We start from the raw sequence: 23224 nt of genomic DNA, 5'->3' as shown, positions 1-23224 counted from the left end.
GAATGTTGTACTTGACTGCTCTTGTGTTTCACATCCCACAAATCTTGTGTAACTCTCCCCTTTTGTGACATGTTAGTGATGTCGCAGTGGTGTATTGATGATGCTGTGTGAACTGTATTCTGGGATATGGTGGGAAAGCTTTAAAAGTCAATGTTGCCCCATGCTCTGGGTTCATTAGCTGCTGTTGAACCTGTTGTGCAACAATAAAGAATCTAAGTCTACTGACTGCTGCTTTGATCCAAATTGCTTGGCTGGAATTTCCTTCTTTTACTGACCACATGGACCTGCGGGGGACTTGTACCCCGGCGAGCTGGGCTGTTGAGTAGTCTCTCAGCTCAGAATTTTCCTTAAAAGTGTGGAACCTCTAATGGAGCTATCTCCCCACTCCCCCCCCAATATTGTTCCTTATACTGTCCCTGTGGCTGACTTTTTGTTTTTTTAAGAAAAGCACATTTCACATCAAATTTAGCTGTGGATTAAGCTGGGGGAAGGGAGGGGCGACTCTTTCTCTCCTAAACCTCTCCTGTCCACCACCACCCTTTTCTGGGCACAATTATTTTAGACAGCCCACCCCTGTTTCCTTCCTATGCAGAGTTAAGGTCCAATACTCTGCTGTTACTCTTGTTATTATTAGCTTTGCAATGGTCATGGGGGATAATTTGCAGGAAATGTGTGGCATACTGTGTTTCTTTTTTTAAAAAAAGATCTACTTGCAAAAGGTTTGTATAGAAAATCAATCAATCAATTAGTAATAGGTCCTCAAAACACCTGGGGAGATACTGCTGCTAGAAACTATTCCCCCTCCCCACCCGTCCCACTTCTAATTCAAACCCCCTTCCTCAGTCAAGATGGGATTTCTGCTAAAAGAGAGTTGGACAACTTGGGGGTTTCAGCAGGAAATCCAAGGCAGCCCCCTGCCTGAATGAGACTGGATTCCCCTGCTAAAACGAAGAAGGGGGGCTGTTTAGGAGATAGATCCAGACAAACCCGCTTCTGAATCAGGAAGGGGTTTGCTTGGAATCCCGCCCAACTGAGCAGAATTTAAGCCCTGCTCATCGGCTGACGTTGAAAACCAGACATTGCCCGGCCCTGGGCAGGATGGCACACCAAGCCTCCTCACATCTGTTCAAAGAAGGCTGCAAAGCGGGGGGAAATGCTTGTATCATTTCGTGGTCTTGTTTATTTCTATGCTCTTTTAGATGTGGCTTCATAGCCGAGTGGGGGATTTGAACCCCGGTGCCTCCCTGGTCCTACTTTGGCAGTAAACCACTAGGCTGCACTGCCTCTCCACCTTCCTGCCTGAAGCAGCCCTTAATTGGGGACCTATATACCTGTTAAACCAGCTTTCTTTTTAGGACTGTGAACTTGGCTTTGCAACACTGGTAGCCGCACCCTACATTTAAGGCGCCCCCATCAAGAATCCTGGGAACTGTAGTTTGTTAAAGGTGCTGGGAACTGCAGCTTTCTCAGGGTTCTGGAAACCATATTGAGCTCTTTGGAATTCTCAGAGATTTTTTTTGGGGGGGGGGCTGTTAATAGTTGCTGCGGAAATGAATTCTTCTTGTGGTTTTCCATGTATGAGATCCATCCCAGTATATAAGCACTACGGTTTGGGAGGAGGCCAGTTGTTTAGAAAGCACAAGGTCGACAGAAAAAGGCACCCAGACTTTTGTGGACTGTGGCAGATGAGGTCAGAGGGAGACTGATTTGGGGAGAATGTATCTTATTCTAAGTAAAGCTTAATATCACAGAAACAGAAAAGATGTTTGACTTTCTAGGATATGGCACTGCTGTTCAGATCGCAAGTTACCCAACCTCACAATTACTTAGAGTCATGCAAACAGACCGATAGCCCATTCTAGTCCAATGCACTGATGTCCACAAAAGCCGGACGGATGATTCAAGGAAGCTTCCAGGCAGGGCATGAAGGCACTTAGCTCTTCCCCCCTCCCAGAACTGATATTCCAGGACAAACCTTTTTTATATCAGAACTTTAATGCGCTATTAGAATTAAAAGAGGGGGAAACCCAGCCAGATGGGCGGGGTCTAACTAAATTATTATTATTAATTTTATTTATTTATTTGTGTTTTTATCTTGTATAAAAAAACATTAAAAACCCAAAGTTGAAGAAAGAAGGCATCTTCAAATATTAAATAAATGCAAGCAGTGAATTGCCAGGACTTGGAAGCCCCCTTGTGATGAATTCACTCTTTCCACCCACCAACCCCCCTTTCAAAAATGTGCATGGAATGAATGAGCTGGCATTCAAATCTAGTCTTTTAAAAGCGTATTTTCTATTATTATTGGGTCCATTCTGACAAATATGGGGTCCATTCTCTCACTTTTGACCCTTCTTGATTCCCTCATTTCTGGGGGTTGGACTAGGTGACCCATGGGGTCCCTTCCAACTCTTCCATTCTACGATTCTCTTGCCTACAATTCCGACACTCACTTCAGGTTGTAACAATAATACCAGCAGATAAACCACATTTTCTCCAGTTGATGGTATTTTTTTTAGGGGGTAGAAAGGAGGTTTGTTTTGGAGGTTTTTGTTAGGAAATCCTGACATCCAGTGGATGGGGAACGCATGACAGCTGACGTTACACGCCCAATATCCACTTAAAAGCCATATGGTACCTTTAAACGCCTCGCCCAAAAGGATTCTGGGAGCTGTAGTGCTGAGAGCTGTTTGGAGATTCCCTATTCCCCTCCCAGAACTACCATTCCCAGAGTTCCCTGGGAAGTTGTGGGCATCTCTTTCGAGAGGCAATGGAGTGGGCCTCTGGGGGTGTGTGTGAAATCAAAGGTTTTCAGCAGGCGCTAGAAGGAAAAACAAAGGAGACGCCGGCGAGAAGCCAAGTTACGGGGAACCAGGCAGAGGCCTTCTTGGTGGTGGCGCCTTCTTCATGGTGATCCACTACTGCTTTAAGGGAGGTCTTGGAATAAGTAGATTTGTTGCTGATCCAAAACACAAACCCACCCCACTCACACATGGAAACAAAGACCACCACAGCCAACTACAAATGAATAACCACACCCTAGGCCAACCCCAACCTCTCTCACCACCAAAGGAACACAAGCGAACAGCAAAGAACCTGCACAAACAACGCTGACACCAAATCCTACATATAGGAAGTAAAGTAGAAAAATCGCCTCCCGACCCCAGCCCCCCACATCTTCCCCCCCTCCACCTCTTTCCCCTTTTCTTCCTAATGTCTCAACAAATGAAAATGATTTGTAAAAATGTTACATGGGGGGGGGGAGCATGAGAGAGAGAGAGAGACATTGCACACTTTTGTAAATCAACAAATTCTTAAATAAATAAATAAATACTAGTCATAAAAAAGAGGCCTCCTCACCTGAAGGACATCGAAGCCCACCTGAAGTCCCAAAACAAAACTATCAGATCCTGATCTATGCAGATCCATGCGTGTATGGAGTGATCTGCGTGGATCTGCATCTGATAGTTTACGACTCCCTGTTGTAGGGTATAACATGTATAATAGTATGTTTTGGGACTTCAGGTGGACTTTGATGTCCTTCAGGTGAGCTTTGGGGTGTATGGCTTTCCTCCATCTCCACTGCGCAGGATTCCTCTGGAATGACAAGATCACTTGCCCAGCTTTCCTCCATCTCCACTACGCAGGATTCCTCTGGAAAGACAAGATCACTTGCCCAGCTTTCCTCCATCTCCACTACGCAGGATTCCTCTGGAAAGACAAGGTCACTTGCACAGCTTTCCTCCATCTCCACTGCGCAGGATTCCTCTGGAATTACCAGGTCCAGCAGAGAACCACACTTTGAACAAGTAGTAAGACTCTCGCTATTCACTGCACTTCCTGGGGTAATCACCACTACAGTTTCTATTTGAGATGTATCTGTTGCGGTGGTCCTGATGCAACATCTCTCCATCCCAACCAATGCTGCACTCAGCAGCTGGAAACCCCCAGCGATATAGCCTAGATAAAGAGAAGGTCCAATATGCTGCTCGCTGGGAATTTGAGGCAATTCAAAAGTTTCAGGGAAGTCTATTTCCCCATTTTGCAAGACAGCAGACGTGTTCCAGACCACAGAAATCAGGACGAGTATCCCTGCAACTAAGTTCAGCAGAGCTCCAAGCCTAAAAAAGGTTAAGAGAAAATCCTTATTTTTTCTGGGCTTGAACACATTGTACATGGCAAATGATAGTAGTCCTAGGGCCGCTGAATTCATAATGGAAGCTAATGGCATTAAGTCCTGAGCAATAAAAATTTCCCTTGGGAGGGTGGGATATTGCTCATTGAGATCTTCACAATGCCAGCAGTTGTTAGAAGGGTCTTTCCAAAAGCAGACATCCCAGATTCCAATCCAGATGTTTCCAGAGCCAATTCCCTTGATGTTTTCCACACACCACACTCTCCAGTTGACACTGACCGTTGATGCAATGCACATCAGCAAGGCCAAAATATCTACCAGGAATGCACATAATTGGAGGCAGGAAACTAAGCTCAGCCATCTGACCACCAGGGAGCCTTCTTTCACCCCCAGGGGGGGTTTGGCCAGGAGGGGACCCAGGAAGACATTGGCAGACATCCTGGAAACAAAAGAGAAGACAAGATGCAGTGAGAGAGGGAATAACAAGCATGTCTAGTCATTGAAGGATATCCTCCCTCCTGCATTCTTCCTTCCATGCACAGAAAGAAGCAGCAAAAGAAAGAGTTCCCCTGCTTTCTCCCACCCCCTGGTTAGGTAGAGACATCTGATCCAGAGAAGTGGACACACATACTTTCTTCCAGCACACTGCTACTGATTTCATCTACTGTTGCATTGTTCCTGTGAAAATGGCCAGAACCTCAGCAACCTGTTGTGGATGGGAAGCTGCTCATGATTTCGCTGTTTTGTGGGTTAAACCACAGAGCCTAGGACTTGCCGATCAGAAGGTTGGCGGTTCGAATCCCTGCGACGTGGCTGAGCTCCCGTTGCTCGGTCCCTGCTCCTGCCCACCTAGCAGTTCGAAAGCATGTCAAAGTGCAAGTAGATAAATAGGTACTGCTCCGGCAAGAAGGTAAATGGTGTTTCTGTGCACTGCTGTGGTTCGCCAGAAGCGGCTTAGTCATGCTGGCCACATGACCCAGAAGCTGTATGCTGGCTCCCTCGGCCAATAAAGCGAGATGAGCGCCGCAACCCCAGAGTCGGTCACAACTGGACCTAATGGTCAGGGGTCCCTTAACCTTTACCTTTACTGCAGCTATCCTTTTCCACTGAGCATAAACACACCTGATGGCATAGTGAGGAATGCTTAATCCATAAACTTACGTGAAATGCCTTCCTCAGCTAGAGTCTAGCGTGCCAGGAACAGAGCAGGTATTTGCTAGGTGCTCCTGAGCCTCAAGAAGACTGAGCGGTTGGCCACTGAGCTGACGTTCGCCTGAGCAGCCGGCCAGCCACAGCAGCAACTGCTCTGCAGAATTCTTAGGTCAGTTACAGTTACAGTTACAGTTACAGTTACAGTTACAGTTAGAATCCTGACAACAACACAAATCATAACTCCAAGATACTGGTCATTTGGAACATCAGGAAAGTGGAAAATGGGAGGGAACTCCGTTCCCTTCTTTCCCAATGCAGAGTGTCTTTTCCAGGACACTGCACAGTTAAAACATGTTCTTCCTGAAGTCAGATTCAGAGCAGTTCCAGCAGTAAAAATGGTGATACAGTACTGTATGTGTATCTCAGTACAGATTTGTTTGATGGGCCTGAATGCATTTCATAAAGGATCTCCATGTACAAGAAAGGCTAATAGCATGAGACATAAGAATTTCCTTGGCAAAATTATTGAGGACTCCTTACAAACCTCTCATTCTTCTTCCCCATCCCATCTTGTTTGGACATTATAGTAAGGGAGAAGATCTTAGCTCTTTTCCTTTGCCCTGGGACCACATGGAATTTGTGCCATGGGACCCCATCACTCACACCAATCCAGGCAATACCATTTTCAGAACCTAGGTGCCCATGATTTAAAATCGCTTTCCTAAGACACTTCCGTCAAAATATTTGTGTTGCTTTCTTTCTGTTCCTTTCTGTGTTGATACTCCAAATGTGAGCTGCTCAGCTGCATGCAGTTTCCTGAAAAATACTCAGAGTCGCAAAGTGATTTCATGCTCTTTATTCAGCTCATAGTGGTGAGGAGGAATGAATGAAAGTCCCCTCACAGTATCTGCTTTATATACATTATTTACACAATGGGCTGCACATGATTGGCTAATTCCGGAATTCTACTGTAAGCCAATCAGGTTGTGGATTCACTTCTATCTGGAGCAGGATTGGGTGGTTCCTGCAAACCAATCATACTGCTGCATTGTTCTAGGACCAATCAGACTGCTGCATTCTGAATCCTATTGTTCTAGGACTAATCAGACTGCTGCAATTTGGATCCTATTGTTCTAGGACCAATCAGACTGCTTCAGTTTGGATCCTATTCAACTCAGTACATAACACCCCTCCCCTCTAAGTTCCAGTCCTGCCCGGGAGGTCGCATTCATAGTCCTCAAGGTATGCCGGCGGCCTACGTGTGCGTTGCGGCCTGGGGTGTTCCCTGGTCCGGGCTCCAGGTTCTGGCTCGTGTTCCAAGGATGCTGGCTCTGATGGGGCTGTTTGGTCTGGTGCAACCGGCTCGCTCAGGCGTGGTTCTGGTTCCGGTGTCCTTTCGGCCTCACGGGTCCTCTCTGTATTTACTGATTCTGCCTCTCCTGCTGGCCCCTCCTGCTCTATGGGCCTCACTGCCCCGCTGTTCCCTTGGGACTCCTCTGACCTGTCCTCCTCCTGGGTTTCTCCCGGGAATCGTCGCCGTATCTGGTCGCAGTGGCGGCGCCAGCATTGCCCTCCATCCGTTAGCACCTCGTACGACACTGGGCCAGTGACCCTGGTGACTGTGGCGGGTACCCATGCTGGGCCTGCCCCAAAATTCTTTGCGTACACTGGGTCCTGGGTCTCGAAGGTCCGGGGGTTCCTGCCTTCCCCCACCACTACCTCATCCTGAGCTCTATCGGGGTGAAGGCGGTCCAATCTGATTGCAAGGCGCCGACCCATTAGTAGTTCAGCGGGGCTCCGGCCAGTCGTTGAGCTGGGGGTGCTGTGCTGTGCTAGAAGGAATGTGGCAAGGCGGTACTCCCAGTCCCCTTGCGTCATGCGGCGGAGGGTGTCCTTGGTGGTCCGCACCATGCGTTCTGCTTGGCCATTGGTGGCAGGGTGGAATGGCGCCGAACGGATGTGGCGGATGGCGTTCCGCGCTGTGAAGGTTTGGAATTCTCCTGACGTAAATGCAGTCCCGTTGTCTGAGACGAGAGTGTCAGGGAGCCCATGGGTTGCAAACAGCCTGCGTAGTACCCGGATGGCTGCGGACGTGGAAGTGGACGGTACCAGTGCGACTTCCAGCCATTTGGTGTAGGAGTCCACCACTATGAAGAATGTTTTCCCCTGAAAGGGGCCAGCGAAATCCACATGCAGGCGTGACCATGGTGCTCGGGCGGACTCCCAGGACTGGACTGGGGCCCTTGGGGGATCTGGGCGGGATTCTTGGCAGGCCTGGCAGTGTTTGACCCAGGCCTCTATCTCTCCATCGATCCCCGGCCACCACACATAACTCCTGGCAAGGGCCTTCATTCTTACTACCCCTGGATGTGTCTCGTGTAGGGCTGTGAGGACCCTTTTGCGGAGGGGCTGGGGAACAACGACTCTGCTTCCCCATAACAGGCACCCCTTGTGGGCCGACAGTTCATGTTTGCGGGTTGTGTAGCCGGCGAATTCTGGCCCGGGGCTGTTGCTGGGCCATCCCCTCCACACCCAGTCCAGGACCCGGGAGATGACCCTATCTTTCTTGGAATGGTGTGCAACTTCTTGTGCCTGAATGGGGCGGTCAGGAAGCAGCTCCAGGCTCATAACCTCTTGTGCAGGTGCTGGGTCGGGGCCTGTTTCCGGTAGTGGTAGCCTGCTGAGGGCATCCGCATGGCCCATCGCCTTCCCAGGTCGGTGAATCAGTGCATACTGGTAGCTGGCAAGGAAAATTGACCACCTGAGGACGCGAGGAGACAGCACTTGGGGGGTCTGCTTTTCGGGAGCAAACAAGCCAAGCAACGGCTTGTGGTCAGTCACCACGGTGAAGGGCCGCCCGTACAAGAAATCATGGAATTTTTTTACTCCCTTCACGATTGCCAGACCCTCCTTGTCGATTTGCGAGTAGTTCCGCTCGGTTGCGTTGAGTGTCTGGGAAAAGTACGCCACCGGTACCTCTCTTCCATCCGGGAGTTGGTGCCCCAGGACAGCGCCAATGCCATAGGGTGAGGCGTCGCATGCTAGCACCACCGGCAGCCTCTCGTCAAAGTGTGCCAAGACAGAGTTTGAGACAAGCAAGTCCTTGACTGCCTGGAATGCGGCCTCCTGGCGCTGGCCCCACACCCAAGGGGCCCGCTTGTCCAGGAGTCTGTGTAGGGGCTCCGCTACCGCCGCCTTATGGGGAAGGAAGGAATGGTAAAAGTTCAATAGTCCCAAGAAGGCCTGAAGTTCAGTCTTGCTCTTGGGCGCTGGGGCATCACAAATGGCCCGTACCTTGTCCCCAGTCGGGTGGACCCCTTCTGCGTCCACCATAAATCCCAGAAAGTCCACCTGAGGCACTCCTAGTAGACATTTTTCCCGCTTCACCTTGAGACCCGCCGTCTGGAAACGGTGCAGAACGGTGCGGAGGCGGTCCTCAAACTCCTCTGGTGTGGGCCCGGCAATCAACACATCATCGAAGAAGGGGGTGACGCCAGGAATCCCTTTAAGGAGAGAGTCCATTAGATTCTGGAATATGCCTGGTGCCACGCTGACCCCGAATTGCAGCCGCTTTACCCTGAACGCTCCTCTGTGCGTCACAATCGTCTGTGCCTCTGCTGTGGCCTCATCTACTGGCAGCTGTTGATATGCTTGGGCCAAGTCCAGCTTGCCAAAAATTTTCGACCCAGCCAGGGTGGCAAGGACATGGCTGACCACTGGCACTGGGTATGCGTGGGCTGTGAGGGCCTTGTTTATGGTACATTTGTAGTCTGCGCAGATACGGACCGAACCATTAGGCTTGACGGGAGTGACGATTGGGGTTTCCCAGGGGGCATTAGGCACCGGCTCCAGCACTCCTTGCTCCACGAGTCGGTCCAATTCCTCGTCTATACGGGGTTTCAAGGCGAACGGGACCCGGCGGGCCTTGAGCCTGACCGGTCGTACTGTGGGGTCAAGCTGTAGCGCAATGGGGGGGCCCGTATACTGTCCCAATTTCCCGTCTAAAACCCCTGGAAATTCCTTGCATATGGCGTCCACGTCCACTTGTAAGCTAGTGTGGTTCACCCCGGTGACAGCTAGCCCCAGTGGTCCAAACCATGCCAATCCCAGTAAGCTAATGTAGGGGCCCTTGACCACAAGCAAGTCCAGTTGCCGCGTCCGCCCTCGGTATTGCACCCTGAAGGTCCCCACCCCCATTGTGGGGACCTTACGTTTCTGGAAGTCCCGTAGGGTGAATGGGGCCGGCCTGAGTTTGGGACCCCCAGTAGGACACAGTTTCCTTAAGGTCCTTGCCGAGATTATGGATAGAGTTGAACCCGTGTCAAGCTCCATGCGGCATGGGGCCCCCTCTATCTGTACCTCTACATAAATTTTCTCTACGTTGGGGTGGGGCAACTGGTATACCTGGCAGTCCGTGAGCTCTGTCGAGTTGCCTTGGTGCGTTGGGCCCCGGGACCTGGGGCTCTTGGGTTGGTCATCTGATGCCTGGTGTCGGGTGAGCTGAGCCCGACACACCCGGGCGATGTGTCCCAATTTTCTGCACTGCCTGCACTCTGCGTTGCGGAAACGGCAGGTCCTCCTCTCGTGACTCCCCCCGCAGCTTGCGCAGTTTCCTCCTTCTCGTCGAGGCAGCTGTGGTCTGTGCGCTGCTTGAGTGCGCTGCTGTACTCGGTGCACCTCCTCCCTGTCGGATCCTGAGTCGTTGGTGAGGTCTTCGTGGTGGACCCTCGGTTGGGATGGCAGGCTCGGCCGTGCCTCTTGCGTCGACCTCTCGGCAGCTTCCGTTGCCAGGGCCTCCTCCAGAGCGACCTGGAACGTTAGGTCCTTCTTAGCGTAGAGGCGTCGTTGCAGCTTCTCATCCTTCAGGCCACCGACGAGGCGGTCACGAAGCATGTTCTCCAGCTCTGAGAAGTTGCAGAACCGGGCGGCTTGGCGGAGAGAGGTCACAAACCCAGTTATGGTTTCCCCAGGGGCTTGTCGCTTTGCGTAGAAGGCATTTCGACGAGCCACCACTGAGGGCTGTGGCGAAAAGTGCCCCTTCAGCTGTTCCATTATTGTTTTGTATGGAACAGTAGCGACGTCTTCAGGCGCAAGGAGAGCCCGGGCGACTTCAAACGTCTCCTCTCCGCAGACGCTGAAGAATATCGCCCTCTTCTTGGCGTCTTCTTCGTCGGTGACCCCTTTGGCTTCTAGGAGGAAGGTGAAACGGGAGGCGTACGCTTCCCAGTCTCCAGATGCTGGGTTGAATGGTGAGAAGCTGCTGTCGGTTGCCATTCTGAGTTCCTTGTGTCCCGGAGCTGAAGCCTGGATACACGGTGCGAGGCAGCGGTGCGGCAGGTGGCGGTGCTGCGGTGCTGTGTGTGGCAGTCAGCTCAGCGGGATCCCATCCTCGTCGCCAGTGAAAAATACTCAGAGTCGCAAAGTGATTTCATGCTCTTTATTCAGCTCATAGTGGTGAGGAGGAATGAATGAAAGTCCCCTCACAGTATCTGCTTTATATACATTATTTACACAATGGGCTGCACATGATTGGCTAATTCCGGAATTCTACTGTAAGCCAATCAGGTTGTGGATTCACTTCTATCTGGAGCAGGATTGGGTGGTTCCTGCAAACCAATCATACTGCTGCATTGTTCTAGGACCAATCAGACTGCTGCATTCTGAATCCTATTGTTCTAGGACTAATCAGACTGCTGCAATTTGGATCCTATTGTTCTAGGACCAATCAGACTGCTTCAGTTTGGATCCTATTCAACTCAGTACATAACATTCCACTGAAGTGTGTGTGTGTGTGTGTGTGTGTGTGTGTGTGTGATTAACATTCAGCCAAGCAATGGGCCTAAATCCACTTATTCACCTGAAATAACTTTGGGAGCCAGCCTTTAAAAATCTAGATATCAAATTCAGAGGAATTAAAAGCTGTCATCTTTTTGACTATTTTAAACATCTTAGAACAGACACAAATGTTAATGTTTGAAGGAAGGCAGCAAATGGAGCATTGGAGCCATCTATTCATCCCAGGAATTGTGACCATTGATAAGATGAAGCACTTTCACATCGCATGACAGTGTGCAGTGCTTTTAAAAAGGTAAAGGACCCCTGACAGTTAAGTCCATTCGCGAACAACTCTGGGGTTGCGCCACTCATCTGGCTTTACTGGCTGACAGTTTTTCCGGGTCATGTGGCCAGCATGACTAAGCCGCTTCTGGCGAAACTAGAGCAGCGCACAGAAACGCCATTTACTGTCCGGCCGGAACGGTACCCCCCCCTTTTCTATTATCTGCTTCCCATCCCATTTCCTAGGATGTTTTTTTCTTTTCCAGCCTTAGCTGCAACTTATCTTCCCTCTTTTATATCAGAACTCTAATGCTCTAATAGAATTAAAAGAGGGGGAAACCCAGCCAGATGGGTGGGGTCTAACTAAATTATTATTATTTATTTATTTGTGTTTTTATCTTGTATAAAAAAACATAAAAAACCCAAAGTTGAAGAAAGAAGGCATCTTCAAATATTAAATAAATGCAAGCAGTGAATTGCCAGGACTTGGAAGCCCCCTGGTGATAAATTCACTCTTTCCACCCACCAACCCCCCTTTCAAAAATGTGCATGGAATGAATGAGCTGGCATTCAAATCTATTCTTTTAAAAGCGTATTTTCTATTATTATTGGGTCCATTCTGACAAATTGTTGTGCAACAATAAAGGATCTAAGTCTACTGACTGCTGTTTGGCTCCAGATGGCTTGGCTGGAATTTCCGTCTTTGCTTAGCAATTCCTGGACATGTTTCTGCTGTTTGCCCTAAATCAGTTTCTGCCCTGGGCTAGGAGAGTCTTTGGGGGCACCAGCCCCCCATTTGTTCAACAGAGCTTTAACTCAGTGGGTAGAGCATGAGACTCTTAATTTCAGGGTTGTGGGTTCAAAACCCATATTGGGGAAAAGATTCCTGCACTGCAAGGGGTTTGACTAGATGGTTCTGGGGCAGTGGCGTAGCGTGGGGGGTGCAGGGGGGGCCGGCCGCACCGGGCGCAACATCTGGGGGTTAGGGTTAGGGGGCGCAAATCCACGGGTTAGGGGGCGCAAATTACTTGCCTTGCCCCGGGTGCTGACAACCCACGCTATGCCACTGTTCTGGGGGTCCCTTCCAACTCTGCAGTTCTATGGTGCTTTATTCATTTCATCGGTTCCATAGCAGTCATAGCCCGTTTCAAGATTTGGATGCATAGTTTCCACTCTTGATTTATCCGCATCATATGAGATGGCATATTTGCATGCATGGAACTGATCACAATCATTCACAGGCACACTGTAGGTGGAATTAAGCACTGATGTTGTAAATTTTCCTCTGATTTAAAAGAAAAGAGGAGGGGGACCCAGAAGGGAAAATGTTAACACAGTACTGGCTGAACGGATCAGTGTTGCTTTACAAGGAACCATTTCAGTTCATTTATTTGTTTTAGGTGGTCGTTAAGTAGATGGCGCCGTGGTCTAAACCACTGAGCAACTTGGGCTTACCAATCAGAAGGTCAGCGGTTCGAATCCCCGTAAAGGTAAACGGCGTTTCCATGCGCTCTGGCTTCCATCACAGTGTTCCGTTGCACCAGAAGCGGTTTAGCCATGCTGGCCACATGGAAAGCTGTCTGTGGACAAACGCCTGCTCCCTCAGCCTGAAAGCAAGATGAGCGCCACAACCCCAGAGTCGCCTTTGACTGGACTTAACCATCCAGGGGTCCTTTACCTTTTTTACCTTAAGTAGATAACCTGTAACAGACAACTCCCAAGCTCAGCACTGTTTTGCAATCAGTTAGCATTATGCATTTTTACATGTAGGGTGCTGTAACAAAATGTTGCAGCGTGGAATAATCCTGTTTAGAATTCCATTCTGTTTCCCCGCCTCCCTCCTAGCATTCAGTCAGTTTTCTACACTGTTTTGAATGAGGTAGAGCTGACACACTGATGTCCAATCCCAGCTGCATCAAAACCTTGGAAACTTCTCTGGCCAGTTCTCACTTCCACCCCTGGTGACATTTAAAAATAGCTTCTCAGTGTGAGCTTGGAAATGACCTATCCAGACAATGAGCTGGTTCTCTCTATCCTTTTTATATCTGTCCTCCTTTTCCGACTCATTTCATTCTCCCTCCCACCTGGTTTTCAGTTTTTCTCTCCTCAACAGTCATCTGTTACTCCAAGTTTGCTAAGAGCTCCCACTCTTGAGAGATCAGTATTCGTATACACATTTCTTGAGATATTATAATCCTTCCCCTAAAATTGTCTCTTGAAATCTTAACAAATTCAGCATTGTCACCCACAAGACCCTAAGTTAGAAAGAACAATTCAAGTCATGGTAATAATTAGTTAAGCTATGATACCTAATGCTGAGAAATAATGATTAACAACATTAAAATAGCAGTAGCAAAGAAGTCATTTAATATAACAACCATAAAATCATCTGAAAGCGGACAAGAATGAAAAAAGTATTTAGGGTCCCTGAGGTGAGATATGCACTCTTCAGATAGGATTAGTTAGCAAATCACCTGAAGGTGGTAAAAAGCACTTCTGGCTACTTATAATATATAGACCATGAATAAATGATTTGTTGACTCCCACAAGTCAGACAAAAACAGCAGAGAGGCTGGCAAATTCCAGACTTCAAACATAAGTGCTTTCGTTGTACAATAGTTAACATAGTGAGTAGGCGCAGTACCAGCAAAGAGCAAACGCTTGTACAAGTTAAATATTTTTGTTAGAAGATCAGCAATTTGACATTTGAGTTCGAGAATTCTTGGATGGATGCCATCCAGACCTGGTGATTTGTCAGTTCTTATTTTGTCTATTTGGGACGCGGGTGGCGCTGTGGGTTAAACCACAGAGCTGGGCCTTGCTGATCAGAAGGTCGGTAGTTTGAATCCCTGCAACAGGGTGAGCTCCCGTTATTCGGTCCCTGCTCCTGCCAACCTAGCAGTTCGAAAGCACGTCAACGTGCAAGTAGATAAATAGGTACCTCTCTGGCGGGAAGGTCAGGGGTCCCTTTACCTTTACCTAATTTGTCTATTAAGCCTAGAACTTCCTCTCTCATCACCATTATCTACCACAATTCTCTAGACTTCCTTTCTGTAAAAGTTAGTTCTGGAATCTACTTTATATCTGGGATCTACCTTGTGAAGACAGATGCAAAGAATTAAATCAGCTTCTCTGCAATCTCCTTTGGCACACCTTTGACTCTTATCCAGGGGACCTCCTCCTTAGATGTTCTCCTGCTACTAAGATATTTAAAGAACTTCTTGTGGTTGGTCTTAATGTTTTTAGCAACGTGCTCCTCAGATTATTTTTTAGCATCCCTTACTGTATGCTTGTACCTTTTTAAAACAAAAAACAAAGTTTGTGTTCCTTTTTGTTCTCTTCCTTTGGACAGGCCTTCTTGCTTCTAATAGCTTCTTCAACTCTGCTCATTAACCATACTGGTGTCTTATTGGCCTTCATGGTATCTTTCCTGATCTGTGGTTTATACTCGGTTGTGTTTTTAAACCACTCCTGAACATTTTGGAGCGATTTCCCTTTCAACTTCCTTTTTACCAATCCCCTCATTTGAGGGAAATTTCCTCTTTTGAAGTCAAATGTTACCATATTGGATTTTCTTGGCAATTGGCCGTTTACATGCAAAGTAAGCCAAGCCTGCCACTTATACTCGCTTTACATTACCCAGCAGGTTTTCTTCGCTTACCAGGCTTTCGGAAGGGAACAGGAGGGCTCTGACAGCATCCCTCCCAGACCCCGGTAAGCAGTTTGTGAGTAGGGGATTCTTGACCTTGTGCAATTTTGCCTTAGATTCTTGGCACTACTCTAGATTGGTTCTGGTTCCTCTAGTCCAGGCATGGCCAAACTTGGCCCTCCAGCTGTTTTGGGACTACAACTCCCATCATCCCTACCTAACAGGACCAGTGGTCAGGGATGATGGGAATTGTAGTCCCAAAACAGCTGGAGGGCCAAGTTTGGCCATGCCTGCTCTAGTAGGTTCCATGGCCAACTGTGCAATCATTAGGGTATCGAGAAATCTTTGTCATGGCTGGAATACCCATGTAACCAGTCCGTGTGAGGGCAGTTGAACATAGCTGTCAAGCGTCCCTTATTTGGCGGGACAGTCCCTTATCCCAGCGCCATGTTCCGCTGCTGTCCCTTATTGATGATGTCCCTTAAATAAGCTACTGAAGGTAATGGGGCCCTTTCTATGTCCAGCTGTCCTTTGTCAATAACAAATTGTTGCTGTTTTTTTGTTGTTGAATATGTGCTATATGGTAATTTATGGACCTAATAGGTATCTAAAGCCATTTGCACGCAACAAAATATGTATTTTATCAAAGTAATTGTTGATCCCTTATTTTGGCTGCTGATCCCTTATTTTCGAGGCAGCTGGTCCCTTATTTTCAAATCTGTAAGTTGACAGCTATGCAGTTGAAGTCACCCATTCATTCCTACAAAATTGCCTCTGCTCTGTTCATTCTTGATTATACTCTTCTCAAGATCTCCCTGAGCATTTTGATCAGGGAGGATGATACCATGTTCCCAGTGCTAAATTACTTGTGGGGCCTGCTATCATCACCCACAACGATTCCCTTCTGGGATTTCTAACTTGATGGACTCAAGCAAGCGCAGGGGAACCCTTCAAACTCTGAGGCAAAATAGTTAGGCAATATTTTTTGCCTGCAGTTCTAACTCTCAAGGAGCAGGGGGCGGTGCCTTGCTGGAGATTGAAATGGATAATTTGAGCTCATCCCTCAGTATGCTGCCGGCTTCCTCCAAGCAAGGAAGACTCGAGTAAGTAGTGAACAGAGAAAGGACGGAAGGGCGCTAGCTTAAATGCTTTGAAAAAAGGCTTAGTCAAATTCATAGAAGTTAACTCTTTCTAACAGCCATTATTAGTCAAGATAGCTAAAGATGGAGCATCCACAGCCAGGTGCAGTCTACCCTATATTGCAATATGCTACAGAGTCAGCACAACTTCCACGCCTTCCTTGCAAGCTTTCCAGGTGCAACTGGCTGGCCACACAGAATGTTAGCCTACAACCAATCCAGTTAAAGCAGAGCTTGTTATAGTTTATAGGGAAAGGCTGGTTCTGGCAACAAGGAGAGGGGCCAGCCCCTCACCTGACTTGAAATCATTCTTGAGAGACAACAGAGTGCCCCTCCGGATGTGAAGTCAGACAGCTGTGTTAGCAGTTCTGGAGTGACCTCCCTGGGGCACAAGCATGGGCAGTATCTGTTATAAGAATTTTAAGGTCATATATTAAAAAATTAAATGTTCATAAGTTCATAACTGTATATATAAACCACATGTCTGAAACCCCACAGGTCCTGAACAAATTGACCCCAAATATTTCTCTGCAAGGTCAAAGTGGGAAACCTCCCCATGGTCACTTTCCTCACAAATCCTGTCTTAAGGGCACATTCAAGATATGAACAGGGTGTGAACCTGTGAACTAGATTCAGGAATTAAGTAGTTATACTAACAAAAGAGTGGCCAAAACCCAGATAACGCAATCAGGTAACTTGCCAGACAGGAGATAAACAACGCACTCAGATTTCTGTTGTAGACCGCCTTTCCTGTGATGTACAGTATGTATGATGTTTCTGGGGGTGGTCTTGAACTCCAAGGCGGGCAATTTAAAATGTCTATATAAGGACTTGTGCGCATGGCTCGGGGTCCTCCTCCTCTCTCCTGCGTGTGGGGGAGCACCCTGTTGCAGCTGTTAATAAAGATCAGGCTTACTAGCTGCTTTGCTTCTCAATATTCTCTGGTTGGTCTCTGTTACAGTGGTACCTCGCGTTAAGAACTTAATTCGTTCCGGAGGTCCGTTCTTAACCTGAAACTGTTCTTAACCTGAGGTACCACTTTAGCTAATGGGGCCTCCTGCTGCCGCCGCGCGATTTCTATTCTCATCCTGAAGCAAAGTTCTTAACCTGAGGTACTATTTCTGGTTTAGCGGAGTTTGTGACCTGAAGCGTCTGTAACCTGTTTCTATTTTACTTATTATTTGTAGGGTTTGGTGTCAGCGTTGCTTGTGCAGGTTCTTTGCTGTTCACTTGTGTGTTGTCACAGGGTGTGTTGTCTTTGGTGGTGAGAGAGGTTGGGGTTGGCCTTTGTTGTTGTTGTTTAGTCGTTTAGCCGTGTCCCACTCTTCGTGACCCCATGGACCAGAGCACACCAGGCACTCCTGTCTTCCACTGCCTCCCGCAGCTTGGTCGAACTCATGCTGGTAGCTTTGAGAACACTATTCAACCATCTCATCCTTTGTTGTCCCCTTCTCCTTGTGCCCTCCATCTTTCCCAACATCAAGGTCTTTTCCATGGAGTCTTCTCTCCTCATGAGGTGGCCAAAGTACTGGAGCCTCAGCTTCAGGATCTGTCCTTCCAGTGAGCACTCAGGGCTGATTTCCTTAAGAATGGATCGGTTTGATCTTCTTGCAGTCCATGGGACTCTCAAGAGTCTCCCCCAGCACCATAATTCAAAAGCATCAATTCTTTGGCGATCAGCCTTCAGGGTGTGGTTATACATTTGTGGTTGGCTGTGGTGGTCTTTGTTTTCATGTGTGAGTGGGGTGTGTGTGTGTGTTGGATCAGGTTAGCCATATTGATTTGTATGGTGCTGGTGGATTTTTGTCATTGTCTTGTTGGGCTGTGTATGTGATAAAGGTGGACGTCCCTATTTTCATCAGAGAAATCTTGGAGGGCATGTTGTTGGGCCTTGTGGGGCAGAAGGCAGGTAGTCCAACAGCAGGTGGAGCCAGAGAGCCAATGACAGTCAAAGCCAGCTCAATTCTAATTCTGACTCCATCCTCCGTCCTTCTACTGAGCTTTGCAAGAGGAAAACACAGAGACTGCAGGCATGTCCAAAGTCTGTTTCGGGGGCCTAATTCAGCTCACCGGTCATTTTAATCCAGCTGCTGTGGCAGTTTATTTCCTGGGGTAAAATCCTAATAAAACCTCAACAACTTCAATCCTAGAAAAGGCTCAACAACTTTGGTGGGGCCTTTGGTCGGCCCTCACGGCGCTTCATTTCATCAAATCTGGCCCTCTTTGAAAAAAGTTTGGACACCACTGGGTCACTGAGGAGGAGAAGGAAGCTGATAGGCATTGCCACCCCCTGAAATCAGTAGCGTAGCGTGGGTTGTCAGCACCCGGGGCAAGGCAAGTAATTTGCGCCCCCTAACCCGTGGATTTGCGCCCCCTAACCCTAACCCCCAGGTGTTGCGCCCGGTGCGGCCGGCCCCCCCTGCACCCCCCACGCTACGCCACTGCCTGGAATGATTGTAAGTTAGAATACAGGCAGGTGGGGCTGACTGATCAGTGCCCCATTCACCCTAATAGGCTGCTCTCCACTGTATTGGTGGGCCTCAATGTACACAGAGGCGAGAGGTGGTTTATTTTAGTTCCAGCCAAGTGTAACCAGGGTGTGTTGTCTTCAAAAAACTTCATTTGGCTGTGTCCTCACTGCCTAACCTGCCTGGATTGAAGCAAATGCAAATATTAAAGATTAGTAGTTACCTGAAGTTATTAAATAGGCCTAGGACTAAATTAGGATTAAGTAAATAAATGTGACAGAGAATGTTAAGAAAAGTTAAGAAATTTGATTATAACCGGAATACTGTTTTTTGAATAAAGATATTGGAAAACTGCTATATTCAGTTACAAGGAAATTCAGATGGAAGAGATTAGAAGAAGTCAAGTAATATGTTTATGAAGTTGGAAGTTTAATTAATTAACTTTTATTGTCTTTGTGTTGGTGGTTATCATTTGCTATATCTGTTTTATTTTCTCCCTTTTTTCTTTGTGTTTCATTGATTGTATAGTATGCGTTGTATTTGTATGAAATTTAATAAATATTATTGGGGGGGGGGAAATCGATTGAAGCAAATGGAGCACCTGAGCTGGGAGATCTTTGGCAGCTCAAACTTAATACCATCTAATCTTGAGAAACAAAACCTCATTCTCTTCATTACTGCTACTAAGCAAGTGAGCCACCCTAGATAATAAAATCTGCCTGTTTTTCAACTTTTGCGGGGGTAAGTGGCCAAGACCCCACTAGATTATGAGGCTGTGGTCTGCAACCCACTCAGCCTCTATGTAAATCCAGCACTGCTACCTGGCCATCCCAGTCTGATTTGGACAGAAAGGAGTTGAAGAAGAGCTGCTGTTTCCATCCGTCCGTCCACCTCCAATGGCCATAATTCCCTGGATGTAGTTACAGATAGGTAGCCGTGTTGGTCTGCCATAGTCAAAATAAAAAAAATTCCTTCCATTAGCACCTTAAAGACCAACTAAGTTGGTTCTTGATATGAGCTTTTGTGTGCATGCACACTTCTTCAGATATCTGAAGAAGTGTGCATGCACGCGAAAGCTCATACCAAGAACTAACTTCCCTGGATGTAGTTTTAGGTGAGGTGTGTGGTAGATGCAGAGAGTTTGGCGCAGTCACCTATACAACAGGTGATCAATGCTGCGTTTGGGGGGCGGGGGTGGTAGAAAAGGCGTATTAAGGGATACCCAGAGTTTTAAAAAAAGAGTTTGAGAAAAGTTGACCAACCAACAGAATCCAGAAACATGATATACCTGCATGCTCTGGGGGCTTGGCTGACCCACCAGAGTGGATTTAGAAATGTGGGTGGGTGGGTGGGTTGTTGTTTTTATTTTGATTATGTATTATCTGGCTTTATATTCTGTTTTTATTTTGTGAACCGCCCTTAGACCTGCGGGTATAGGGCGGTATATACCGTATTTTTTCGTCTATAAGATGCCCCCTATTTTTGGGGACTCAGATTTAAGAAAATGGGGGGGGTCACTATCCATGTACAAGATGCCCCATAATTTTTGACATTATTTTTAAGGGGGAAAACCTAGTCTCATACATGGAAAAAATACATATTTGGGGGTGGGTGAGTGAGAGCTGGGTATTTAAATAGTGGCATCTTGTTTGGCATCTTGGGTTACTTACAGCAGTGTTTCCCAACCACTGTTCCGCGGCACACTAGTGTGCCGCGAGATGTTGCCTGGTGTGCCGTGGGAAAAATTAAAAAGATTTTTTTTTTTTTGTAAAAGTCAAATTAGGTCCTAATCTATCCCTCGAGCGCCCCTTGTCCGTTATTGTGACGCATGAAGCGTGTTCCCGCCCACTCCCCGCCCTCCCTTGCTTCTCTCTCTCTGTGGCGCTCTCCGCCGCTTCCTGCTGGGCATGCGCAGCTCGCCTCGCGCTTCCGTTCCGGCCCCTCCTTCCCCCGACTACCCCGCCACTCTGTTCCTTTCTCTTTCTCGCGTGTCAGAGAGCGGCGGCGTGAGCGCGGCGGTTCCCTCAGGGCTGACGGAAGGCTCGAGGAGGAGGAGGCAGGACGTGGAGGCGGAGAAAGCGGCGGCGGCCACCCCCCACCTCCGGCTCCAGGCCCGTGTAGAAAGCTGAGGGGGAGAGATAGATAGAGGTGGGCGGCAGCGGCAGCGACCACGACCAACCGCCACAGTAGTTGTAGCGGCGGCAACGGCAAGCAGGGACTCCCGCTCTCTCTCCGTCGTGTCTCTCTCTCTCTCTCTCCCGGGCCCGTCCATTGAGTCTCCCGCGCGCCTCGGCTACAAGATGAGCATCGAGATCCCGCCGGGTCTGACTGAGCTGCTGCAGGGCTACACAGTGGAGGTGCTGCGGCACCGGCCGCTGGACCTGCTGGCCCTCGCCGCCGAGTACTTCGCCAAGCCGTGCTCTCCTTCCTGCCTCACTTTGCTGCCTCCTCCCCCCCACCCCCAAAGCTTGGAGGTTCCCCGGCGCCGACCCGCAGGTTTGACCCCCTTCTCACACCTGTTCGCGCTCCTTGCACGGAATGGGGCGGATGGGGAGGAACGGGGCTCGCCGCTGCCTCCGCTCGCCCTCCCCCCCTCCGCCGGCGGTCCCGCGATTCTTGGCTTTTTGGCGGTTGGCACAGAAGGAAGGCAAGGGGGAGGGGAAAAAATTGAAACTTACACTTTCGTGCGTCCCTCCCGGCATGACGCTGCGCGCTGACGTCACGGGGCTGTAATGGTGGTGTGCCTCGAGATTTTTTTCATGAAACAAGTGTGCCTTTGCCCAAAAAAGGTTGGGAAACACTGACTTACAGGTTACTGTTGTACAGCTACTGTAAGAAAACGCTTATCTAGATTTTTTCTGCTTCTCAATAGTGAACACTACTGTGGACTCTGCCTCTGCCTCCTCCTCCTAATCTTCTTTTGTGAACCTTTGTTCCCCTCCACTGTCAATACTTTGAAGGCTGTGTGCTTCTTCTTTCCTATATAAGATTGTCAGCTTCAGAACTGGCCTCTGTTAGATGGATGCTTTAAACAGAGGCTTGATCTGCGGCAATTAGCCGGTGATAAAGTTTATCTCCCGTACAGTTAAAAAGCTTCGCCTGTTACTTTCGGCAAATCAAGCTGCTATTCAAGCCACAGCGACAGTGAAAGTTGGCAGTCTCATTCCAGTGCTGGAGCACATATTTAATCAACTCAAGCTTGTGGAGAGGGACAAATCACAGCGCTCTTGTCCCTTGGCAAGGCTGCCTCTCCACCGCCACTGCCCTGTTCGCCAATCTTTACATGGGAATGGGATATTGCCTTATTGTGATTGAAAGAGACTTGTGGGAGTATCTTGCGCAGAAAAAATGCAGTTGTGGCTTGCTTTGATGGATTTATTATTTATTAAACATTTTACGTCGCCCTTCAACAACCACACTTAGGACGGTTTACAAATTGAAGCAGTGCAGTAAAACAATCATAAAATCTCTGCAATAAAAACCACAAAGGGGGGGAAATGTATACAAAGGAAATGGATTGTGCAAACAGTCCTTATTGTATACAGCTAGCAGTCTGGTGTAGCCCATTGAAGCTGCCAGATTTCCCCTTCTAGTATGGCTTCTCTGAATAATGAGCAGAAATTCTCCAGGAGAGGTTTTCCCCAGGTGTGATAGAAAAGCTCACTCCGCAGATAAAAGGCAGAGGAGCCCTGACAGGGGAAAACGTTGGCAGCCCTTTCATGTAGCCAAGTTGAAAGAACCACATTCAGAACATCGGACTACTAAATCCTCACTCCAAACATCACCACCACCACCACGTGGGGTGCTTTCAAATGACCTGGTTGTTGTTCTTTAGTTGTTTAGTCGTGTCCGACTCTTCATGACCCCATGGACCAGAGCACGCCAGGCACTCCTGACTTCCACTGCCTCCCGCAGTTTGGTCAAACTCATGCTGGTAGCTTCGAGAACACTGTCCAACCATCTCATCCTCTGTCGTCCCCTTCTCCTTGTGCCCTTTATCTTTCCCAACATCAGGGTCTTTTCCAGGGAGTCTTCTCTTCTCATGAGGTGGCCAAAGTATTGGAGCCTCAGCTTCAGGATCTGTCCTTCCAGTGAGCACTCAGGGCTGATTTCCTTCAGAATGGAGAGGTTTGATCTTCTTGCAGTCCATGGGACTCTCAAGAGTCTCCTCCAGCACCATAATTCAAAAGCATCAATTCTTCGGCGATCAGCCTTCTTGATGGTCCTGCTCTCACTTCCATATATCACTACTGGGGAAACCATAGCTTTAACTATACGGACCCTTGTCGGCAAGGTGATGTCTCTGCTGTCAAGGTTTGTCATTGCTTTTCTCCCAAGAAGCAGGCGTCTTTTAATTTTGTGACTGCTGTCACCATCTGCAGTGATCATGGAGCCCAATAAAGTAAAATTTCTCACTGCCTCCATTTCTTCCCCTTCTATTTGCCAGGAGGTGATGAGCCCAGTGGCCATGATCTTCATTTTTTTGATGTTGAGCTTCAGACCATATTTTGCACTCTCGTCTTTCACCCACATTAAAAGGTTCTTTAATTCCTCCTCACTTTCTGCCATCGAGGTTGTGTCATCTGCATAACTGAGGTTGTTGATATTTCTACCGGCAATCTCA

At 48.2% G+C, this 23224-nt stretch overlaps 1 protein-coding gene across 1 annotated transcript in view; it reads right to left on the bottom strand.

Annotated features, from left to right (window-relative positions):
• The window catches only part of LOC310700895 (uncharacterized protein), a gene marked incomplete at its 3' end in the record, with an annotated part of 52759 nt that overhangs the window by 7752 nt on the left and 21783 nt on the right, over positions 1-23224 (bottom strand). The window contains exons 2-3 of the mRNA XM_083490850.1: positions 9840-11061; positions 4502-4574 (exon numbers count right to left, since the gene is read on the bottom strand). Coding sequence (XP_083346976.1) covers positions 4502-4574; positions 9840-10561 — 795 coding nt within the window. The 5' untranslated portion in view covers positions 10562-11061. The remainder of the gene's footprint in view (positions 1-4501; positions 4575-9839; positions 11062-23224) is intronic.

The sequence above is a fragment of the Podarcis liolepis genome (assembly GCF_965112155.1).
Source record: "Podarcis liolepis genome assembly, chromosome: 2".
Lineage (NCBI taxonomy): Eukaryota > Metazoa > Chordata > Lepidosauria > Squamata > Lacertidae > Podarcis > Podarcis liolepis.
The sequence above is the reverse complement of the archived record's forward strand: the minus strand, read 5'-3'. Positions and strand labels throughout refer to the sequence as shown.